At 46.4% G+C, this 23,988-nt stretch overlaps 1 protein-coding gene across 1 annotated transcript; it reads left to right on the top strand.

The window, feature by feature from the left end:
- Window positions 1-340: 340 nt before the first annotated feature.
- ETS2 (ETS proto-oncogene 2, transcription factor) lies at window positions 341-15,734 on the top strand. The gene is made up of 10 exons (XM_040056700.2): window positions 341-592; window positions 3,688-3,759; window positions 6,526-6,646; window positions 8,256-8,375; window positions 8,853-9,053; window positions 9,655-9,738; window positions 10,396-10,638; window positions 10,813-11,076; window positions 11,757-11,875; window positions 14,122-15,734. The coding sequence occupies exons 2-10, from the start codon at window positions 3,688-3,690 to the stop codon at window positions 14,335-14,337; spliced, it is 1,440 nt and encodes a 479-aa protein (XP_039912634.1). The 5' UTR covers window positions 341-592; the 3' UTR covers window positions 14,338-15,734.
- Window positions 15,735-23,988: the final 8,254 nt, after the last annotated feature.

Here is a 23,988-nt window from a genome sequence, read left to right as displayed (position 1 = left end):
ACAACAAAACCAAACCAACCAGCATCCATCTCTCGGATGGATTTTTTTCTTTTTTTTTTCTTTTTTTTTTTCCTGCCGTTTTTCCTCCCCCAGCCGCGCTCGGCATCCCCGGCGCTGGCGGAGCCGAGCGCGGCTGTGCCGGTACCAGCGACGACAACAAGCGGAGAGGGGCCGGGCTTGAGGGAGGCGGGTCCGGCCGCCTCCCCCCGCCCGCTGAAGAGCGCCTGCGAGGGCGGGCAGGCGGCACAGCGAGGAGCGGAGCCGAGAGGCGTCGGAACCGGCGCGGAACCGGCGCGGAACCGGCGCGGAACCGGCGCGGCAGCACCGCGGGCCGCCCTCACCCGCGCCCCGGCCGGCAGCGCCCACACACCGCGGGCACCCGCCTGCCTTGCCCCGCCGCATCCCGCCCCTTGTGTGCCCCCCTGCTCTGGCCGGGACTCTCCGCCGGGATCAGCGCTGTTGTTGTTGTTGGCCGCGTCGAGGATATTTTGGCTCTCCCGGAGGCAGCGGCGCCTCGATCCCTTGGACGCCGCGTGTGGGGCCGGGGCCGCCGCCGGGGAGGGAGCGCAGGAGCGCCGGCATCGGGGGCCAGGTGAGGCGGGGGCGGCGGCGGGCGTGGGGAGAGGGAGGGGGGAGGAAAGGAGAAAGGGCTCATCGGTGCTCCGGGACCCCTTCTCGTTGGTGCTGCCCCGACCCATCCGCAGCGCGGATTCTCCTCGGGGATGTGCCGATCCCAGCCCCAAGAGCCCCGCTCAGCCTCCCCAGGGGATGAGGAGAGCGGCCAGGGGTTGATCCCCCCGGGGATGCCGCGGCCCTGGCAGGAAGGGGTTAATGGGCAGCGCGCTCTGGATTTGGTTAGGACTTTAAAGGGACTTAAAAAAAAAAAAAAAAGCCGAACAAACGTTGGGCTGTGTGATCTGCCCACCGAAGTTTTTTTTACGTGGGCGAAGCGTGTGTCATGTGTGAGAGAAGCCGGGCAGGCTCCGGGCGGAGCCCGGGGAGCTCAGGGACTGCGCGGGGCACGCCGTTCTCTCCTACCGTCTTCCTAAAGGGAGGCTGGTTTTTGCCCCCTGAAAAAAATTGCTATTTGAAAGGAAAACAACAACCGGGGATAACATCCCCTTGCTCGCTCTCTCCCCTCTTAAACACCCCCAAAAAGCCGAGGAGAAATAACGCTGGAGGTAGATCGGATCCGTCGGGGACTCCAGCGCGCTTCGCCTCTCCATGTGGATGCTGCCCAGCTGCGCCCAGCTGTGGGCAGGCACCTGGCTGCTGCTGAAAAGAAGGCGATCAGAATTCAGGAGTATTAGTTAATAAGTGCCTGATCCTGTTGACCCTGTTCTGGTTCACCCACTCAGCTATGCGGGGGTGTTGAGGAAGGTGTCCTGCCAGTTAAACCAATTATAGCTGGCGAGTCGCAGTCATCAGCATTAGTGGAGGGCTCGGAGGTGAGGCCCAGTCACACCGTGGTGGCTTTTCTGAACTTGAGACAGCGGCTAAGTCCGGCAGAAAGGCAGATTTAACCCTCTGTGCCACGGAAATCCGCCTTGCCTTGCGCAGCTCCGCTTGTCTTGTGGCATCTCGAGGGTTTCGTATCTCAGGGCTGGGAAATTTGTGCCGCAGATGGGGAGAAAGCTGATGCGGGATGAGCGGAGGGTGTAGAAATTCCTCTGCTCGGAGGAAGAAAGCTGGAGTGTGTCGCAAAACGTGCTGAGGACCTCCATGTGTTTATCAGCCGGAGCTCGGTGTCTCATTTTTTCCAAAGCTTTCCTTCGGAACAAACGCAGCGTGGAGAAACGGGGCGCTTGGGTTAATGAGCAATGCCGTGCTATCAGCACTTGGTGTAAAGCTTTTGTCTTAGGGCCCTAAACACCTCAAAAGAAACAGGCAAACAAAAAAAAAAAGACGGGGAGGAGAGAATCCCAGCCCTTTTAGTGTATGGGGAAGTGCCTAACAGGATTTGTGGAGAGGTCAGAATTGCACACAAGTGGCAGGAATCTCATTTGTACTCCTAACCAGGGGTCAGACTTCACCTTACAGAACGTACATGTAATATTTTCACAGATCCTCAAATCCCTAAGCCAGTTATCCCTGGACACCAGAGCGGGATTCAAAGGCAAAACGAAGGGTGTTGGAAATTGCCGTGTACTTTTTCAAAAGCCCAGCCAAATGCTGGGATAAACAGTTGTTTAAACTGTGGCAAATTTAATGAACAGATTAGGATGCTTGCTGAGTGAGACTCACGCTGTGTGAAATTCTTTGCTGCTCAATGAGATGTGTAATTTAGATCAAATATTTGTACGTGCTGTTTGAGGTAAAAAACATCATCCAGTGGATTTGCCCTTTTTGGGTAACATTAATGAATATTCTTCTCAGTGCCAGTTTATTTGTTTTGTTTCAATTATAAGACCCAGTCAAGTTGAAATAGGCCTTCCATGTTAAGGACTCTTGCTATTTTTTTTTTTTTTTTTTTAAATTTTATTTTCAAGTGATCAGCTGTTTAAGAGGATGAAAGGGTTCCTCATCTTTGGCTGTTGGATGTTTTTATTTTCTTTTCTGTTTATGTGGATGGCTTTTGAATGTGTTGCCATTTTTAACAGGCTTATTTTGTTAAGATCCTAGTTTACGATTTTTTTCTGAATTTTAAAGCGATTTTGGTTTGGTTTTTATTTTTTCCTTGTGTTAACATGGTGAGTGATAGATTTGGCTTGTAATAAGTGATCACAATTTTGTGGATATCTTGATAGTGTCCTCTGTGGCTATTTGAGTATAAGAGCATGTTTTGAGGCAGTTGCTGTGGAGCCAGGGAATTCAGCCCAATGCTGTGAAAAAAGGGAAGGAAAATTAAGAGTGTAGCTTGATAAGGTATCGTTCACTGACACCTGAATTGCAGCATCATGATAAACCTGAACAATGGCCATAAAAATGGCTTTATTCCTTATGTTTGATCCTTACCATAGAATATGAATCTTATCACTCTTCTCCTTAAATGATATATAGGAGAAAAGTTACACAGGCCTCACACAGCCCTGTTCCTGGTAATAAAGGCAGTAAGATAAAGGTTTGAGTTCAGTGGAATGAACATATTGATAGTGGTCCCATAATCAGCCCTTTAAGAAGGGCATTTTACTGCATAAACCCCTTTTCAGTTAAGACTTAGGCCCTCTAAAGCTTTATAACTGTGTAAAATGTACAAGATTGATGTGGTTTGGAGTGAAGTAGTAAAGGCAGGAGGTTGGGGGCACTGGCAATTGGCTTCTCTGATTATTCATGAAGGGGTGAATGTAGGAGGTGAAGGTGTATCAGGGTGTCACTCTGTCACTCCTCTTCCTCTGAAGGCCAGAGTGTAAAGTGAATCATGGCCTGTGAGAGAGCACAGGCTAAGCAAAAAGAACACAAAATGGTTTACCTAAGGTAACGGGTGAAAAGCTGGAAAATGCCCCAAAGAGACAGGTGGGCAAGGGGTTTCTGTGGGCTTTCCAGGCAGACACAAGTTTTGTGAAAGCCCTCCCAGCTGGAAAAACCAGGTGGGAGCTGCCCTGTGTGGTTGGGATGTTGGAAAAGCTTTCCCTGTATCTCATACCCAGAGCTGCTCTGCGCTCTGTGCCGGAGCAGTGGGTACATCTGTTAGCATCTGCTCCCTCCTCCTCTAGCAGCGGTTTTAATGTGACCCCTCTCGTTTTTCAGATGAGTGACTTTGGGATCAGGAACATGGATCAAGTAGCTCCCGTGTCCAACATGTACAGAGGAATGCTCAAGGTGAGTACCCTGGAGCTGGCACCTCCCCAACCCCAGCTGGGGCAGCTCCCAGCTGGTGCTTTGGTTGTGTTCCTGCAGTGCTAGAACAGGAATTGGATAAGCCAGGTTTAACTGTAATCCTCTGCCAGAGTGTTCCCACTGAGTTCCACGGAGATGGGAAAAGCAGGACTGAAATAGGGAGGTGCAAATCTTACTCCCTCAACCCTCTCCCCCAACAGGGCTTCCTCTCTCCATTCCCTAATTCCTAAGAGCTTAAAAGAGATCAGCGAGAACTGAGCTCAAATTTGCTGGTGTTGGTGGAACTTCTGCCAAAATTAAGGTTCAAGGATGGGCAGCAGGAGAGGGTTTGTGTCTTTAGTTTGGTGAGACTGGCAGAGGCCTGTTCTGATAGGGCTGGTCAGGTTTGGTACCTTCCTGAACGCTGTTTGTAATAAAAGTAGGTTATTCACTTACAACTCTTATTAATGGGAGGCAAACACATTGTGATAACTCCAAAAATCCTTAAATTTATTTTACCTTTTTGTAGGCTTTGTCTGTTACCTTGTTTTGAAAGAAATTTACAAACTGAGGTCAGCAGACTGTAAAGGCTCTAGTCTTAAAGGGCTTCTTCCCCCCTCCCCATTTGTGCAGGTTGCTTTTTAGTCCCAGTATAATTTTTTTTTACACAGCATTGATTAATGTAAACCAGTTAAAGGTTAGGGAGACCCTTTCTGCTCTCATTAGAAAGCTTTGAGGAATGGCCATGGTTTGAAGAGCCAGTGAGGCTGTGGGATGCTGACTGCTCTGACTCTGTGTGTCCCCTCTTAGCTTTTTTCCTCCACACCAAAAAAAAAAAAAAAATCCAAGAGATCCCTCAATTTAACATCTGTGTGCTGTCAACTCAGTGGTTGCCCCTAAGCAGTTATTCAGTGTTCAGTTGTCACAGAATTAAGTCTGAGATTTGTGTTCTGCTGTGCTGTAGCTGTTCACGTTCCGTTTTATTTCGCTCTGCAATAATTACACGTATTGAAAAGCCAAACAAAGTGGTTGTGTAACAGATAGGATGAGCAGAATTCATTCTGCATTGTGTTTTTCCTCTTTTACTACTATTAAATGAAGAGCGTGCTTGCACATTAATTCTCTCCCTTTTGAAATATGAAACTAGCACGGTATGGATTTTACTCATTCACATGCCACAGCATTTTTTCCAGTGACTCAGGATAAGGGTCAGCTATTTACACAAAATGCAGGAGTTTCCAGATTGTGTTGAAAGAACTTGTCCTTTCTTTTAGGTGCTAGAGATGAGTCAGAGCTTTTATCTTGTAACATGTAAAGGATCTTTTGCCAGCAGATTTGGCAGCTGTTGCTAGCTTGTTTTATTCAGACAGGAGCCTTTCCAGGGGCTGGCTTTGACTTGAATTGGGGGAGTACCTGAACCAGAGGTCCACAAATTGGCCCTGCTGGCCAATTTGGAGATTTCTGAAGCCACTAAATGAGGCATGGGAGTGTTTGTGGTGACACGAGAAGTTATGGAATGTGAGGGGGAATTCATCCTAAATCGCTGCTCCAGGAACACAGTTTAATTTTTTTTTTTGTTTTGTTTTGTTTTGTTTTTTTTTTTGCATTGCGCATGAACACTGCCCTGGAAAATCCTTGCCTTGTCCTCAGCTAAATCCACTCCTTTGGCACAAGCTGGTAAATCAGTGTTTGCCTAAACCAAATAAACATTTGCAAGTTGCCTTTGTCTCCAGCTCCTTGAAGGGCAGGAGCTGCCATGAGCCAGCTGCAGCTTTCCAGAGCAATGTTCCATCCTCGGGTGTCTCTCAAAAAATGTCAGGGGCAACTTTTATCCATCTTTGCCTCAAGATATTGCAGATATGGTTTCCCTGTGACTAACATGCAAGTTTCATAAGTGGTTTTTGAAGTTATTTCCTCCTCTGCTCACATTCCTTCTGCACCTCCCCCCCCACCAAAAGACTGAAATGGCTGGGGGAAATTTAGTAAATTCATACCAGTATTCCTGGCATACACAGTTGGCACAAGTCAAGCTTGAAAGGAGTTGGGTTTTCAAAATAGAACAATATTTCTTGAATGTCAGTATATCAAGTAGAATCCGCTTTTATCTGGAACATTTTTATCAGTCTTGTTTATCCCTTGCTGTAAAATGAAAGTAGAAGTGTTTCACTGAGCATCTGAGCACTTGAAAGACTTCAAAATGGGGTTGCTGGCAAATCCAGTAAGGCAGAAGTGTAAAAGTTGCTGCAACATCCTTCCTCAAGTCCTGTAAAGCTGGCTGTGTGGCTTCAAGTGATGTGGTTCAGATGGGTTTTATCTTAAAAAGAAAAAAACAAAACCGTCATAAATCTGCCCTAGGTTTTGTACTGGTAGTTTTCCCATAATTTACTGATCTGCCATCCAATCCTCACCAAGTGGATGATCAATTTCAAGGGTTAAAGAAAAGAGGATTTCTTTAAAATGCACCTGGAGATAAATACATATTTACACATGCAAAGCCTCAGTTACAGGAAAAAAACTAAGAATATCCTGATTTGGCTTTACTGTAAGCTGCAGAACATCCCCCACCTCGCCCTTATCAGCTGGGTTTTATTCACATAGCAGAAGCTGTGCCCTCATTGTGGTTATGTTTCAAAGCTGGCTCGTTCAAGGCAGTGGTTGTTCATGATCTCCAGATCTAGGAAACCAAACCCAGACGCTTCCTAGCAATGCAGCTCGCAGCTCTCCAGCGAAATGCTTACGTTGTTCTGTGTTTATTCTGTTCCTTTGCAGCGTCAGCCAGCGTTTGACACCTTTGACAGCTCAAACTCGCTCTTTGCTGGGTATTTTTTCTCACTCAGTGAAGACCAAACGCTTCAGGAAGTGCCAACAGGATTTGACTCCACTTCTTATGGTAAATCTTCACTTTGCTCCTTAGTCCAGTCAGCAGAGCAGTAACTTTTGAGGTCTAGCTAACATCTCCTGGGTGTGGAACGTGGACTTCCCTAAAAAGACGTGGTTTAATACACAGACTTCTGTGTATGTGCTTGGTTTTATTCGTGTGAGTTTCTTTGTGGATAGTTGTTTTCTGCACTGAAAAGAAATAGGAGCTGGGATGCAGTAGGCTAATAGACTGATTTTTCATGGAAGAAGCCTTAGGTAGAGTTTAGGCAGAGCTGAGAGTTTAAATATCTTTTAAAAGAGGGTTTTGTGTATTTAAATTTGTAACATCTCAACCATAACTAAAGTGCGAATATTCTGGAAAGCTTTTTTGATTCCCTGGTGTTAAATCTCAGTATGTTTTATTCCATACCTTAAAAAACAGGGTGGAGATGTTTCAAGATTTTTGTTTTTTATTTTATTTGTGTGTGTGTGTGTAGGTCAGTATCACAGATTTGCAAGGATAACAAATCCTCGCCTAAAATCCCTGACAAAATGTAGATATTTTACCTGATGCTGCTTTTATCTCCCCTTAGGGAAAGAGAAAAAAAAAAACCCTCCAGCCCTCAAACCCAGAAAACCACAGGTCCTTTGTTCTAGTGTGATTCTAATCAGTCACCTGCTCTGGTCAGCAAAGCAAGTCCTTGCAGATATTAGGAAGGGCGTGGTAAAAACAGAAGTTAAGCACGAGTGGAGCCTGTAGATAGTCTGGGAGGGCAAGAAGAGCTGCACAGCTCTGAACTGACTTGGAATTTGCCAAGAGCAACCTGGACAGTGGAAGGTGTCCCTGCCCACGGCAGGAGGTGGCACTGGATGGGCTTTAAGGTCTCTTCCAGCCCAAACCATTCTGTGACGTCATTCTGTGATAAAATGAGGCATCTTCTGGTAAAAAAAAAAAGAAATTGATTGATAAGAAAAGCTGAGTGGGAGCCGAATTTATCCTTAAAATAGAATCTTCTTGTAAGTTTGAAAGTCGGTGGAGTAGTTCGGTGGTTTGTACTGACACATAATGGTGCCAGCTTTGTGGTTTGATGCATTATTCACCCCCAGCTTGTTACCAGTCACACTTGTTTGGTCCAGATGATGGAATAATCCATTGCAGCGTGTGCTTGGGTGATGAGATGCGATAAGGTCTGGAAATGCAGTGTTGGATAGAGCAGGCTGTCAGTTATTTAGCTCTCAAATTAAACAGAGGTTGTCTGGAGATGCCAAGAAGTCTCAGGGCAAATTACAGGCGGTGAAATAGGAATAAGCAGTCTCGTTTCCCTTAAAACAAACAAAAAAAAGTAATAAATTTTCCCTGCAACAAAGGCACTTAATGTAACTACTGAGAGTAAATAAGGATCTGTGCATGGAAAGCTGCAAAGCTGTAATTAGTGATGCAATCTCATCAAATGAGTAGCACAGAGATTTTAGAGCACGGTGATCTCTTTTTTTGTTTTTTTAAACACCAACTTTCTAGCATCTTTTTTTTTTTTTTTTTTTTTTTTAATTCTCCAGATAGCAAAACCCAGCCACTCCTTTCAGTGGCCTGAAGTTAATGTGTCTTCTTCCTCCCCTCCACCCCTTTTCTTTTCTTGCAGAGTCGAACAACTGTGAATTGCCTCTGTTAACCCCGTGCAGCAAGGCTGTGATGAGTCAGGCCCTGAAAGATACTTTCAGTGGTTTCACAAAGGAACAGTGTCGGCTGGGTATCCCAAATAGTAAGTGTTTGCTATTTATAAGCTTTTTTTTTTTTTTTTTTTTTAAATGCTAAGGAGGAGGCTGAATAGCGGCTCTTTGAAAAGGAAAGAGTGATGTCAGTAGGAAAGACAAGAATGGATCCTATGTGAATCTGGCACAGCTTGCCTTGGAAAGGCCAGACTTGCTGGTGTTAAAAATGGGTGCATGGCGAGCTCATGCTTTGGCAGCATGAGAGAGAATCAAGCAAGCTGAGGACATCTCTGGTTGCAAGTGAATGCAGAAAGAAAAGAGAGGACTGGGGTGGGGGGTTTTTTTGTTTTTGTTTGGTTTTGTTGGGTTTTTTTTTAATTCAAGAATACATTCATTCTGAATTCATTCAGAACTCAATAACTTGGCTAAACAATTTTTTTTTTTTTAAATTCACTGTTTTCTGAGAAAGATTATATGACAAGAGCCAGGAGTTACCTCTAAATGTTGGGATCCTTCCTGTCTTGCAGATCCCTGGCTGTGGACTGAGCAGCAAGTTTGCCAGTGGCTTTCATGGGCTACCAACGAGTTCAGCTTGGCAAATGTGAACTTCCATCAGTTTCTTATGAGTGGCCAAGACTTGTGCAACCTGGGCAAGGAACGTTTCCTGGAATTGGCACCTGACTATGTGGGTGATATTCTGTGGGAGCACCTGGAGCAGATGATAAAAGGTAATTAGAGAGCCAGAAAAAGCTTTTGGTTTGGGGCTCTCCTGACAGAAACAGAAATGGGACTCGATTCCAACACTGGTTTCGTTATGAAGGGTTTTATTGCATATGAAAACTCGAAATGAACCTTAAAACTTGGTTAATAAAAGCATTATCAGCACTGTCAGTACATCCTTGGTATGCAAAGCACAGATGCAGGTAGCTGCAGACATTCTGTGGGTAGGTTTTATTTGGGAAGATCACCGGAATAAATGAAACTGGGGTACGACCACTGTAAATACCCCGTAAATAAAATAGTTAACCCCATAAATACAAAGTTAACCAACAGTTGGACCTTAAAGCACACTGCAGTTTTTGTTGGTGTTAAAGTTTTATGTGAAAATTCAGTTGGTGTGATGGTTTTAAAGCCTGTTGGAAGTTGGTTGGGGTTTTTTTGGTGTGATTTCTATCGTGAGAGAGAATTCAATACAAATAGAGTGTGATGCTAAAATTTTTGTGAATGGTGACCCCAAAATACTCCCAAGAGTCTGAAGCTTTCTGTGGCACGTGGGTCAGATCTTCAAAACTATAAACCCAAATCTTTCTCTTTTTCTCCTCTCCCCAGACAGCCAAGAGAAAACACAGGATCAGTATGTGGAGAATTCCCACCTCACCTCAGTTCCTCACTGGGTCAATAACAATTCCTTAAGTAAGTGCTTTTAAAAATTCATATTTTGCGTCGCTCAGTTTATTCTAAGCACGTCACAGATCCCAGGGTAGAAACAAAAGGCACCAGAATAGTTACTGTGCTTGAGGAGAACATTTGACTTCAGCTGCTCCAGCCTTCTTTCCTTGTATTGTTCAATTGTCACCTAATTTATAACGGAAATCGTTTGAAGAGCGAAGGCTTTGAGAAAATGAAATTTCCTCTTGGCTATGCCAAACCCTCCATCTGTGGAGCAGAATGACCACTCCCATCTCTAGCAAACCGAGGCAAAAACTGGGAAGCAACAAGAGTTCTGTTTAGGCCTTTTTAAAGGCTCTGGAAGTGTGCTAGAGCTGTTGGAAGTGTGTGGGATGCAGCGCTGGCTCCCTCGGATTGTTTGATTGATGGTGTGTTTTATTCTGCCACAGTCAGGCTTCAGCTCAGCCTGATTACACCACTTGATGGGGAGAGCCTTGCTCAAAACCACGTAAAACTTCCCCAGTTTTTTCCTGTAGGTTCCTTGAAGAGTGAACAATGGGCATTTGTGGCTGGCAAGCTGCAGAGGGGGATTTGCGGAATCTGATTTGGTGTATTTAGTGTATTAGTTAGTTTAAGGGTCTCCAGGGAAAAATCATCTAATTCTTTGGCTTCTTTTTTCAGCTGTTAACGTAGATCAGAACTCCTATGGAATGCAAATGCCTGGATACCCTAAACCCCTCAGTTATCCCAAACCCAGTCTCCTGACTGACGTCTGTCAGACTTCCACGGCCCCGAATCTCCTCAACCCAGAACAAGACTTCCCATTGTTCCCCAAAACACAAGCAGATGCTGTTGGTGTGAACTACTGTGCAGTAAACCAAGATTTCCCGAGGAGCAATCTCAATCTGCTGATGGATAACTCTGGTGAGTCGTTATCTGCACGATAAACACGGGGCCAAGGCCAGGTTCTGAGTGCCTCTTCCTGCTCTGCATGATTTATATGGACAGGCTGGAGTGAGGGGGAGGGGAGAAAAAAGAAACAAAAACCACCCACCAAGGCTTTCTGTTTTATTTATTTTATTGTTCGATTTGATAAAGGCAAGCTGAGAGAGCACGAATCCAGCGACAGCGGTGCTGAGAGCTACGAGAGCTCGGATTCTATGCTGCAGTCCTGGAACAGCCAATCCTCCCTGGTGGATTTGCAGCGTGTGCCATCCTACGAGAGCTTTGAGGATGACTGCAGCCAGTCCCTGTGCCTGAACAAACCGAGCATGTCCTTCAAAGACTACATTCAAGAGCGGAGTGATCCTGTGGAGCAAGGCAAACCAGTTATACCAGCAGCCATCCTGGCTGGCTTTACTGGTGAGTAGTGAGGCAAAATGGTCACTCCTTTTTTTTTTTTTTTTTTTTTCCTTCCTTTATGTAACATCAGTGTTCCCTCTAAGTGTGTGCCACGGGGGTAGAGACCACTAGTCACAAATAATTTCAAGTTTACGTGTTACTGAGCAGAGTCTCGGGGATTATCCACCCAAAGCAAGAACGGGCAGGCACGTCAGATCAAGTAAAAGTCAGAAGCACTTTTTGATCTGTTTGAAAAAGAGGGGAGCTTGGGCAAAGTCTCGGATTTGGAAATTCCCACAGGTGTTGTTAAGGCCTGTTAAGGCCTCGTTGCTGTAGTCCTTGCTGAAATTGTTTCTTTCCTGTAGGATGTTTGCCAAGCCAAAGACTTCAGGACAAGCCCTGGAGCTCCAAATGCAGCTGTTTGGGAGGTGGGAGTGAGGGTTAAAGGATCCATATGAGAGGGAAAGCCTTAAGTTTTGTCAAATCCTTTGTTTCCATGAAAAAACTGACTTCATTTTCACATGGACAGGAGCAGATTCATGCTATAGAGTAAAACCCTGGGTTTCTTTCTGATCTATATAAAAGATAATTCAGATTAATTACCAGGTCTCTGATATGAGTCTGATCATGTACGTTGGTTGTGGTTAGAGCTGGCAGAGGCATTAATTTGTGGTTTTTCTGTTTCTCCTCTTTCCCAACAGGCAGTGGACCTATCCAGCTGTGGCAATTCCTTCTGGAGTTACTGACTGACAAGTCCTGTCAGTCATTCATTAGTTGGACAGGAGATGGATGGGAATTCAAACTTGCTGACCCAGATGAGGTATGTGGCTAATTGGGGTGAAAACAAAGATTTTGGGGTCTGACATCTGTGGACCCAGTCTTGGATATAGATGTGTGTTTAGCTGCACATCAAATATGGTAGTGCTGCTTTTGGAGTATTTTGGGAACTTCACTCATTAAAAGAGATGCATTTTCATTTTTCTGATACTGTGTCCAGTAGGAAAAGTATTGTATTAAGAGATGAGATCACAGAATAATGAGGTTGGAAGAGACCTCTAAGATCATCAAGTCCAACCTATGCCTTAACACCTCAACTAGACTATACACTAAGTGCCATATCCAGTCTTTTTTTAAACACATCCAGAGATGGCGACTCCACCACCTCCCTGGGAAGACAATTCCAGTGCTTTATTATTCTTTCAGTGAAAAATTTTTTCCTAATAAAAGATAAAAAGTCCAGTGAAACTTTTTGAGTCAAAAAAAGAGGGGATGGAAATCATGAGCTCCAAGGAGCTTCATAGCATTGAACTTCCAGTAAAGAGTTGTCCCCTGCTGCCTGATAGCAAATCAGTGGTAAAACAGTGTTTTTTCTGAGAGAGCAGATTGTGCCAGAGCTCCAGGAGTGTTTGGGCAAAACTCTCAGGCACGGGGTGGGATTGTTGGAGTGTCTGTGCAGGGACAGGAGTTGGGCTTGGATCCCTGTGGGTCCCTTCCAGCTCAGGGTATTCTGTGATTCTTGGGGTTGTCCTGTGTAGGGCCAGGAGCTGGACTGGTGTTGGAGTCACTGTCCTTGAGGATGTTTAAGAAAAGACTGGATGTGGCAGTCAGTGCCATGCTCTGGTTGACATGGTGGTCCTAGGTCATAGGTTGGGCTCGATCTCAAAGGTCTTTTCCAGCCTGGTTGATTCTGTGATTTCTTCCATCTCAGGCTATTCTGTGTTTCTCGGGGTTGTCCAGTGCAGGGCCAAGAATTAGACTTTGGTCCCTGTGGGACACTGCCAGCTTGGGATATTCTGTGATTTCTCCATAAACCTGACCTCCTCGAGCATGTGTTGTCCCATTCCCTACAAACTGGCGCCTTTTGCTGTCAGTCACCTCCTCCTGGAGCTGCTGTTGAGGTCTTATGGGATCAGTCATCAACTCTTCTCTTGTGAGGTTGGGCTATCCAAAGCAAATAAAATCCCCTGACTGAGAAAGGGTTTTATTCAATCAGCCACTAAGAAGGAGATGTGTTGGAACCCTGGGCACTGGGAATCCCAGGTTTTCTGTGCTGCCAGGCACTGACCCCCAAGCAAACACTGCATTGACCTGAGGCCGTGGAGAAGGCTCCCAAAACTGAGTGACAGCCCTGGGATTGTGGGTGTGGAGTTTGGATAGAAGTGTGTGATATCACAGGGTGCAAAACTTAGAGCTGAAGGTTATAGAATACAGTAATATCTATATAAAGCAAGATGGAGGTTTAGGGCATAGTTCTTCTTTTTCATCTTCTTCATGGGTCTGGGTGGTATTTTATAATTGGATAGAAAAATCCACATTGCAGACCATGGGTGGTTGGTTATTGGGTTAAAAGTAAAAATAATTTAGGTGTCATTTCTTAATTGGACAGTTTCTCCTTGAAAGGCCTTGTAGAGAGATAAGGAGCCATTTTTTACCTTGTTAGCCAGAAATGCTGCAGAACTCACAGCTTGTGAGACTCTAATACAGATAAGAATTAATAAACATATGAGTCCAAACACAAAATACCATCTTGAGCATTTAATCCTGGCTCTGGCAAGAAAACAAAGAAGATAAAAAGCAATGGCATTGAGTTGACTTATTGGAATTCAAGAAACTTGGATTTGGGGATTTTAGTATATAGTAATACATGTGAGTCAAGATGGAAGACTTTGGGCATTGTCTGGGTCCTTCTTCATCACCTTCTTCATGGGTTTGGGTGGTTTTCTGTAACTGGGTGAAGAAGGTCTGCAGTGCGGGCCTTGGGTGGTCATTGTTAGGTCAGAAATATAAATAATATAGGTGTCACCTCATTATTGGGTAATTAGTGCTTAAACAACCTTGGAAAGAGATAGAGATAGAGATAGAGAACGTCTCCATTTTACCACTTTTCTCTAACTTGCTAGTTGGAGCTCACGGCTCGTGAGCCTGTAAATAGATAAATTATAAACATCCAAGTCCGAACACAAAACCTTCGCTTCCCGTATATTAATCCCGACCTTGTCAAGGAATAAAAAAAAGGAAGCAAGAACCTTCACGTTTGACCAACCCTGCTCTTTTCCTTCCCGGCAGGTGGCTCGGCGGTGGGGCAGGCGGAAGAACAAGCCCAAGATGAACTACGAGAAGCTGAGCCGGGGGCTGCGCTACTACTACGACAAGAACATCATCCACAAGACGTCGGGCAAGCGCTACGTGTACCGCTTCGTCTGCGACCTGCACAACCTGCTGGGCTACACCCCCGAGGAGCTGCACGCCATGCTGGGCGTGCAGCCCGACACCGAGGACTGATCCCGGCCCCCGGCGGTGGCGAAGCTGGAGCCTCCGGTGGGGGGACGATGCCCGGGAGCCGTCGCAGCCGGGCCCGCCGTGCTCGGGGAGGGGGAGCCGGGACCTTCATCATCCATTTTGCGGCCGCGGAGAGCTGGGTGGAAGCGGCGCGGCCGGCGGGGCGCTGCGGGGAGCGGGCGCGGCCCTGGCTCTGGCCTGGAGACACGGGGGGTGCTTCTGGGGGTCAGCGTTTGAGCTGCCTGCCCTGCCCTACGAAGCCGCCCTGTTGAGGATGGGTTGGCTTTGAAACCAAAGGTTGGCCGTGAGAAGCCGGCGGACGCAGCGGAGCTCGCGCTCGGATGTTTTGGAAACGACCGCCGTCCTCGTGCAGTTTATTTAAAAAGCAGACTAATTTATTCTAAATCAGCAGTAAGGAGACCGGTATTAGTTTTGTTCTAAAGCACGTTTTTTTATTGTTATTGTTGTTATTATTGTTACTACTCCAGGAATGTGCTGCGTAGGTACATAAGCACTCTCGTGTCCAAAACCAGATGTAGCAAGTGTTAACAAAAAAACCCAACAAAACAACGCACCCTTTAAAAGAAGGGAAGGAAAATCATACCATTTCAATATTCAGTTTGTACATATTCCGTGATTCCTTTGGAAACTCCTTTGGAAATTCCTATTTAACAGATACTGTATAGTGTAAATTAAACTAATTGTGTGTGTGTGTGTGTTTTGGAATAGGATGAATGTAAACTTAATCAAATGTTGGGGGTTTTTTTTCTTTTCATGTTTGTCATGGATAAACAACCTTCTGCAAATATTTAATTGGCCTGAGAGACAGCAGAAGGTCTGTGCTCAGTGTGCATGCATTTTGGGGGGGCAGGGAGGGAGGCCGGGCTCAGGATTTTGCCAAGACTGAAGCTGGCAATTCTTTGTGCATTTTGGCATTTTTACAGGAAACTAATGTTGTATTCTGGGACATAAAAAGGGCCTGTTTGTGATTTCTTCTGTAACTGAAAAATGAAAATATTAATATGGGTAAAATTACCCTTTTTCTTTATAAATGGCATATGTTTTTCAACTTCTATGCATGTACTTTTAAAAGAAAAATTTATATACAAGCCTTATTTTTTCAGTTCACTTGTCTCTTCCTGCAGTTTATTCTGTATGATTAAAATATGAATTCTATTTTTGGAAATAACTGTGACTCCTTTTCAAAGATCAGGAGAGTTTTATGTAGCAGCTATTTTTACTGCAAAAAGAAAAAAAAAAAAAAAGAAAAAAATCACTGGAAAAACGTACTTTGTAAGAAAGCTTTATTTTTTATCTGAGCTTGATGTACAGTTAAATGTGTTGTACAGTGTGAGAGGTTTAAAAATATGACTCTTCATTAAAACCTCTTGAAAAGAAAATTCTGTGTGTGCTTTTCGATCTGGAAAGTCTCCGAGGAGTTCCTTTTGTGTTTGCTTGTTGGTTCAATCCTTGTCCATCCTGTTACCACCACCCTCAGCATCTGCAGGACGAAAAAAATTAACCCAAAAAGAAAATAACCAGGAAGGCTTAGGGCTTATTGGAGAGAATACTGCACAGGCTCGATGGGTGCAACCTCTCTGGGTAGAAATTCAAGTTAACACCTTTGTGTTGTGCCTCTGAAAGAAAGCTGGCAGTTCTGTGGTGTGAAAGAGCGTGTAAAGTGGCGGGGGAAGATAAGGAAAAACGGAGGTGGGAAGACAGCTTCAGCTTGAGCTGTTCCTATCCTGTGCAAAGGAACCCTACAGTCTCTGTGATTCTCCTCTTCATCCCTCCACCTTCCAGAGAAGCAGGAAATTCGAAAAGATATAAAAAGTAAAAAAAATAGATACTAAATTAATGCTGGCCCTAAGCCTCTTGATCTTTCCACCAAACTCTTGTCTTGCTGTTGCTTTTGGTGTAGTCACCAAGTGAAAAAGCGTGGGCTTGGGGTTTTTGGGGATGTGCCTTTCTAGATGGGAGGAGTTGGGAGGGTTGTCGTGTGTCTCGCAGCATCCCCCTGGTCTGCCCTGAACAGCTGCAGATTTATTTTTCCTCGTACTTCAGCCTTAGTTTTCCTTGTCCCTGTGAAGGAAAAAGAATCACAGAATGGTTTTGGTTGGAAAGGACCTTAAAGATCATCCCCTTCCAGCCCCTTGCCATGGACAGGGGTAGTGCTACCTCATCGTTCCTGCAGCCCTGATCCTGAGGGAGTTATTTATTTTGCATGAAAATAAAAGTATGGGCTCTCATGATGAATGTGGAATTTTTCTTTTCCCCCTTTCTCACACCGTGGCTGGAGAGCACTAATTGTCCTCTCAACCTGGTCCAGTCTCATTTGCAGCCTTTTTTTGTTTTCCCTAAACACAGAACTATTTCTTTATTTAGACTCAAAACACAGTTGCCTCTTGTGCGGGTGATCACTGAAGGCTCCAAATTAGAGGCTAAAGGGAAGTTGTTTATTTTCCTTCTCCAGCAGGAAAAAAAAAAAAAAAAAGAAATTTCATGGTGCTAGAAGTATCCTGATCCATTCAACCCACGCCAGTGTGTTTTCCAGAAGTAAAAATGTTCCAGCAAAAGCCTTGGCAGGTGGTGGAGTCCCCATCCCTGAACGTGGTACTCAGGGCTCTGGGCTGGGGACAAGGTGGGGATAGGACTTGGACTCAATGGTTTTGGAGATCTTTTCCAACCTCAGTGATTCCGTGTGATCTATTCCATGAAAACCCTCCTGCACTGGATCGGGTCCACACAGGGGTTCAAGCTGTAGCCCAGGGTGACCCAGAGGACGATCATTAAAGGATATTTTGTCACAGCGCACACAGAGAGCCTCGCTCTGTGTTCTCAGCCACCCAGCATCAAAGAGGCTGTTGAAAGCAGCCTGGCTGAATTCTTCACCTTCTTCAGGACGTGCCTCCCTGTGCTCCCAGCTGCCAGCTTTCCTCAGGAGACAGCAGTCAAAATAAAGTCTTGCAGTTGGCACCTACCCATGGCTGGCGTATCACCTCTAATAACAAGAGTTTGACTTCAAAGTCTTCTTTGCCTTTTTTTTTTTTTTTTTTTTTTTTAAAAATATTTTTTTATTATTATTTTTTAAAGTTAAAAACGAAAGAAGGAGAAAGTAGGATTCCATCCCAAGTAAAACACCACCTCTTGCTTGGGGAATCTGTGAGCTCAGTGTCTGGGGGACTTTTCTGGGGAACATCTGCCAGCTGCTCCTCATTCTCGTACTCACCTTAGGTCTGAGCTGTCGGCCACAGGAGCGAGGATGGGGCAGATGATGGATCACTTATCCCAGTACTTCATCCTTTATGTAAAGGATGTATGAGTAAACCCGGCCACTCTCTGCTGGTGGTTCCCCAAGTGAACCCCCATCCCCTCACGGTGCTCGGCATCTTGGAAAGGGACACCCTGCCTGCTTCTTTTCCTTCTGACTTTGGGATTTCTTACCTTGTCCAGCCTAAAAGGAAGGAGCCCCCTTGGCCACTCTCTCCTGACTTGTCCTCGAGCACTGGAGACCAGCACCTCACCCAGGCTCTGAGGTGAGGGCACACCAGTGTCACGCTCAGCAGCAAAACAAAGCTGTTTTATCTGCACCCTTACACTTTTTTTGGCTTTTTGGCCGTCTCTGCACGCACTGAGCTGATGATTTCCGAGAGTTGTCAGTGATCCCTTTCCTGGTAGCTGCCATTTCCAAGTTTAGCATCACATACACTCAGCTTGGGTTATTTTTCCTTGGGTGGATTTCTTTAAATTCACCTACACTGAGGCTCACCTGCCACCTTTTTGTGTGCTGCGAGGTCCTCCTGGAGTTCCTCACCAGTGCTCTGGCATTTGGCTACTAAAACTACTCAGCATGATCTGCAAACCTGGAGGTTTCTCAGCCCTGGATTTCTGGCCCTGATGGCTGTCAATATGCCAAGGATCCAAGGGATGGATGCAGGATCCAGCCCTTCTTCTGTTTCTAGTTCCCATCTCTTCCACGCCTTTTTTGATGCCCTTTCCAAGGATGGCCCAAATTTCAACGGGGTAAAGAATCGCCAGACCTTGGCCATGTGAGTTTATCTCGTGTCTCCTGTTTCTCTTTTTTCCCTCTGTGTGAAGTGGAGCACAAGTTGAGCTCCCCGTGCTCACAGCACCATGTGACTGCAGCAACGTTCATATGCCAGACACGTGAATGCTCGAAAGGCTAAAGAGGGAATAAAAGGTGTCCCTGTAAGACAGAAGAATGAAAAAGTCAGCCTAGGGTTCACAGCCTTTGGGAAAGGTAGCCAGGATCTCATGTCCAGTGTGTGCCATGTGATGTGCACTCTGCAGCCACACAATAAGTGGAGTTATTAAAAATAAATAAGATATGCTGGTCAGTAACAGCGTAATTTTGTTCCGTGCAAATTGAGATTTTCAAGTGATAAGCTTTTGGGCATGAATAAAAGAGTTTTTAAGTAATTCTGTGCTTTGGGGAAGAAGCATCAGAGCTCGACATTTTTCTTCTTTCTGTCTCTACTTCTCTTGGCATTTACAACAAGGTGAATGATGAACTCAACCAAATATGAGTAGCAAGTACAACAAATATGTAATGAAACCTCTGCACATGCAAAATACGTGTGTTTGGGGGGAGGGGGGGGAGTGGTTGGAAGATATTTTTCCCAGCTGCTGTGTGGATAGCTAGAAAAATTGTTCAAAATCCCGTATTTAGAATGTTTACCATGGCTTTCTGCATCATGAGCTAAAAAGAGAGAACAAATGCAGAAGTCCTGATACAACTCCTCTAAAGCCTGCATACCCAAAACCTGTTTGTTCTTTATTGTCCTTCACTATGAGCAGAGCCATCAGGGAAAACATTCATTGTCTAGGCATTCCTTGGGCTGTGGAGGGAAATCCAGAGTTCAGAGGGAGGTGGGCAAGCTGAGCCAAAATCGTGAGGTTTGGAAGTGGAGGGAGATCCCACCCCAGGTGTGTATTGGGGCTGGCTCACCCTGGCTCACCCTGCTCCCCTAATCCCATCCCAGGGGCCAAAGGCAACACACAGAGGGGTAAAACCCCTTTGTACAAAGGGGTAAAACCTGCAATCCGTCTGGAAAGCTGCTGGCCATGTCCTTCCTTTCTGGAACACCAGGGTTGGATTCATCCCCCTGAGGCTCACTCACCCGACTGGTGAGGTCTGGGGTGGGATTGCTCTGCCACAGGAGGGTTTCCAGAGCCCATCTCCCGCCTTAACCATCTGAGTGAAGTGCAGAAAGGAAGGAAAGCATTTTCCATGAAAGAGTTGCAGGTTAAAAGCCAGGTGCACTGAGCCTAATTGCCCTTCTCCTCCATCTGGGTGTTCGAACCTGGGATAGTGGAAGGTGTGCCTGCCCATGCAGGGGGTTGGAGCTGGATGAACTTTAAGATCTCTTCACACTCAAATCATTCAATGATCCTTAGGCTAAAGAAACCCATTCCTGCTTGGCTGCCTGTCTTTGGCCTGCTTTGTCTTGAATCAAGCTTCATTTCTTTGTCTAACTTTTTTTTCCCCTGACAGAAGGCAAAGAACCATCCAACAGATGCAGTTCTCCCATTTAGCTTCCTGCCATTTGCAGGGAGCTCTTGTAGGGTGTTGTTTTATTTTTTTTTTTTTTTTGCCCTGTGGAAGAAGAGGAGCTCTTCCAAGAGAAATATCATCCCTCCTACATGCCTTTGAACAGACCTGTTTGTTTGTTTTCCCCATCCTGAGTGCCAGCCCTGGGAGATGCCAAGAACACGCGTCTTGCTGAAGCCAGGAGTGAGTCCCAAATCCCCTTCTCCCACACTGCCCATCCCACAGCCAGTCCTCCCTGGAGCCAGTGCTGAGCCAGCAGGGACATCTCTGCTAAGGATGGAGTGGTTTGGAACAGCTTCCCCAACATCCTGTGCACAACGCTCCTTTTCTTCCTCATCGGGGATCTACGTCTGCTGGCTCCCCATTTTTTTTTTAAGTTTCCTCTTTTTAAACACATACAACCATTGTTGTTTATGTGGGGAAAATTCCACTTTCTCCTCAAGGGGCTTTGCCAGGTTCCAAAGGCTCGGGATGTATCTTTCCCACAGGCAGTGCCTTCCAGAATTCACAGGTCTCTCCTTCTCTTTTTCATGTACATGAGCACTTTTCATGCCGTGTCTTCAAGCAATCTCTAAAATCCCCAGCTAAGCCCAGAACTGTGATTGAGTCCTCATCCCTGACAGGGAAGGAGATTCCTGCTAGGGAGGAGCGGACAGTGAGGCTGGTGCCTGCCCAGCTCTCCCTGTTTCTCTTCCCAGACTCGAATAGCTCCAGCCTGGAGCAGTTCCTGAATGAGGGATTTTCCATTCCCCCTGCAGGATCCCTGTGCAGACCTCACCCAGGTACTCAGTCAGTGCTGTTTGGTCTCATGGTGGCTTCCTAAAGTCACTTCTCCAGTTCTCAGTGGTGGCCTTGCTCCCACATGGATGTTTTCCAAACCTTGAAGACTCCAGTGACAACCTGTAGGTTGAGGGAGCTGATTCTCCCCCTCGACTCTGCTCTTGTGGGACCTCACCAGCAGTTCTGTGTCCTGGTCTAGGCCTCCAACACAAGAAAGACATGTTGGAATGAGGGTGGAGGAGGCCCTGAAGTTGATCCCAGGGTCGGATACCCTCTGCTCTGGAGCCAGGCTGGGAAAGCTGGGGGTGCTCTCCTGGAGAGGAGAAGCTTCAGGGAGAGCTCAGAGCCCCTGCCAGGGCCCAAAGGGGCTCCAGAAGAGCTCAGAGGGATTATTCAGGAGGGCATGGAAGGACAGGACAAGGGAGAATGACCTTAAGCTGAAGGAGGACAGGGTTGGATGGGATATTAGGAAAAAAAATCCTTCCCTGGCAGGGTGTTGAGGCCCTGGCACAGGGTGCCCAGAGCAGCTGTGGCTGCCCCTGGATCCCTGGCAGTGCCCAAGGCCAGGCTGGACATTGGGGCTTGGAGCAGCCTGGGACAGTGGAAGGTGACCCTGCCTGTTACCCTGGTTTTTCTGAGCCTTTTGATTTTCTTAAATGGAGTCAGATCTTTTTAGTTATTGTACAATATTAAGAGCAGTTTTCTACCTTTTCCCACAGATGTAACATAAACAAATCCTTTGTTTTTCATTCTCTGTCCTTTGTTTGCATATTTCTAACCTGAAAACAATTGTAATTGACAGTTAGTTTAGCCACTTGGCTGAGGGGTGAAAAACCCCAGAAGCCAATCTTCTGCTAGACTCACAAATGTATAAAAAGTAAAAAATAGAACAAAGAGGCTCTCTCTCCGCCCTGTCTCAGCTTTGAAATGGACAGAGAAACCTCTGCTCTGCAAAACCTCTTGTCTGCATGTGGCTGCTTTGTGTGTCTCAGTGACACCTGCCCATGGCAGGGGCGGCACTGAGTGATCTTTAAGAACCCTTCCAACCCAAACCATTCCATGATTCCATGAAATGAGCCCTGCCACTAGCAACTTGGGCAATTTTGACCATCACTGTGCTGTGACTTTACCCAGCTCAGCCACGTGTGGTGACTCATTCAAAAAAATCCCCAAAACCAAACAAAACCCATCAGTGGAGGCCACAGAGGTCCATCTCTGCTCCATCTTCCCGTCCTAAGTGAGCAGAGCTTTCCGCCAGCAGGAGAAAAAATGTTTATGGGAAGCGGGATGGTGCTGCCAGCTCTCTGCAGAGCACAGCAACCGGAAAAGCCAGCACGGAACAGCCTCTCAGGGAAGAGCTTTCCACTGCAGAGAGACTGGGCTCGAGATGTTCATGTTTTATTACATCCATTTTTCTCCAAGAAATATTAAAATGCTCTCACTCTTTGAAGGGGGGGAGGGGGAAATAAAGCGCAGGAGGTGCCGAGCTGTCCCTAAGCAACCTATCAAATAAAACAATAAACTGTTTGTGAGGCAGAATGGCTTTAAAAGGACCCACAGCACTTTCGGGCTGTCAGGGGAAGAATAGGAATGGAAATGATTCTGAAAATTATTAGTAGTATCTTAACGACAGCCCCTTAATAACTCCCACAGAATGTTCTGTCACCAGCACAGCCGAGCTGCTGCTCCAGGCCAATTACTGTCCCTGCATTTCCCTCTGCTTGAGAGGGATTTGCAGGGGATCCAGCTGGGATCTGAGTGAGATTCTGCCGCTGTTGCAAGCAGCAGAGGTGGTGTTGGGTGGAAGTTTCCCCCAGCTCCCCAGAAATAGAGTTTACACGTGGCTCAGAAAAGGAACTGGGCCCTGCAGCTGCATTCCTACAGTTTCCTCAGGGCAGGGACTGACTTCCCTTGCAGGAGCATGGAGGGACAGGACACGGGAGGATGGCTTCAAACTGAGAGAAAGTAGGGTTAGATTGAATGTTAAGGGAAAAATTCCTTCCCTGGCAGAGTGTTGAGGCACTGGCACAGCGTGCCCAGAGCAGCTGTGGCTGCCCCTGGATCCCTGGCAGTGCCCAAGGCCAGGTTGGACACTGGGGCTTGGAGCAGCCTGGGACAGTGGATGGTGTCCCTGCCATGGAAGGGGTGGAAATGGATGACTTTTAAGGTCCCTTCCAACCCAAACCATCATGATTCTATGATTCTGTGATTCTGTGGGGTTCACACTGCTCATAGAGGCTCGTTTTCCTTAGGTTTTAAGTCCCAGACTCTTCCAGTCAAGGGTCTGCAAACACTAAAGGCAGGGAGAAGGGAGAACATGGCTTCTGCCTCGTCACTGCAGCCTGACAAAGACTTTCCCTGCCCTGTTGCCACCACTTGACTTCTCATTTCCTACCATGTTTTTGTCTCCTATCTCTGGACACCACGGGAGGGGCCAGGAATGCGAGTGGAAAGAGGGTCATGATCTTTATTGTTCCTTGTTCCTGTGTGTGGGAGGCAGCAGAAATAAAGAGAGCTGCTCCTTAGCAGCATCTTTGGCCTGGCTGTAAATCAGAGCAGCTCCATCCAGGAAATACCCAGAGCACCTTATCAGTCCCTGACAGCCATCCCAGCTCCCCCCTGCCCTTCCTGGGGACAGGGACTGCCCTTGGCAGCTCCAAGAGCTCCTGGAGGACTTTGCAGAGCCTCTGTCTGCAGGGAAGGAAACAATCAGACCCTAAAGCAGGGCTTGGACATCGAGTGGGACCTGCATCCTGGAGTAACTCTGCTCCCAGGATGGGATAGACAGAGCTAGGGGATGCCACAGGGAATGCTGCACTGCTGATTTTCTGATTCGTTCTCCCACGGAGAGAAGCCCAAAGTTAAAATAGCTCCAGCTTTCCTTTTGGGCCTGGAATAGGTGGGAAGAGGGAGCCTGAACTGGAACATAAAGTGTCCCTGTGGATAGTTTTCCCTGCTCTGCCCCTGTGGGACACGAGGTTTTGTGTGTGGAGAGAACAATCCTTCATCCCCTTGGATTTCAGGGCTGGCTACCAAGCCACCATCACCTGCAGATGGAGAAGAGCAGCGCTGGTCAGCCCTGTCCCCAAAAATAAAGAGAGGAACAGAAAGTGGTCCCTGGGTGAAGTCATGGGCGACAGCTGTGAACACAGAGTTCTCCACTGGGTTATGAAATCCCAGCTGAGATGCTAGGAAAGGAGCTTAACGTTGCAGCATAGCCTCTACACACTCAACACTGCTGCTTTACTATTAAAAACCAAGGAAGTTTGCAACAGAAAACCACATTTACAAAATGTGGGAGA

Source organism: Hirundo rustica, chromosome 2 (genome assembly GCF_015227805.2).
Source record: "Hirundo rustica isolate bHirRus1 chromosome 2, bHirRus1.pri.v3, whole genome shotgun sequence".
NCBI lineage: Eukaryota > Metazoa > Chordata > Aves > Passeriformes > Hirundinidae > Hirundo > Hirundo rustica.
This window is presented reverse-complemented; position numbering and strand designations above follow the sequence as displayed.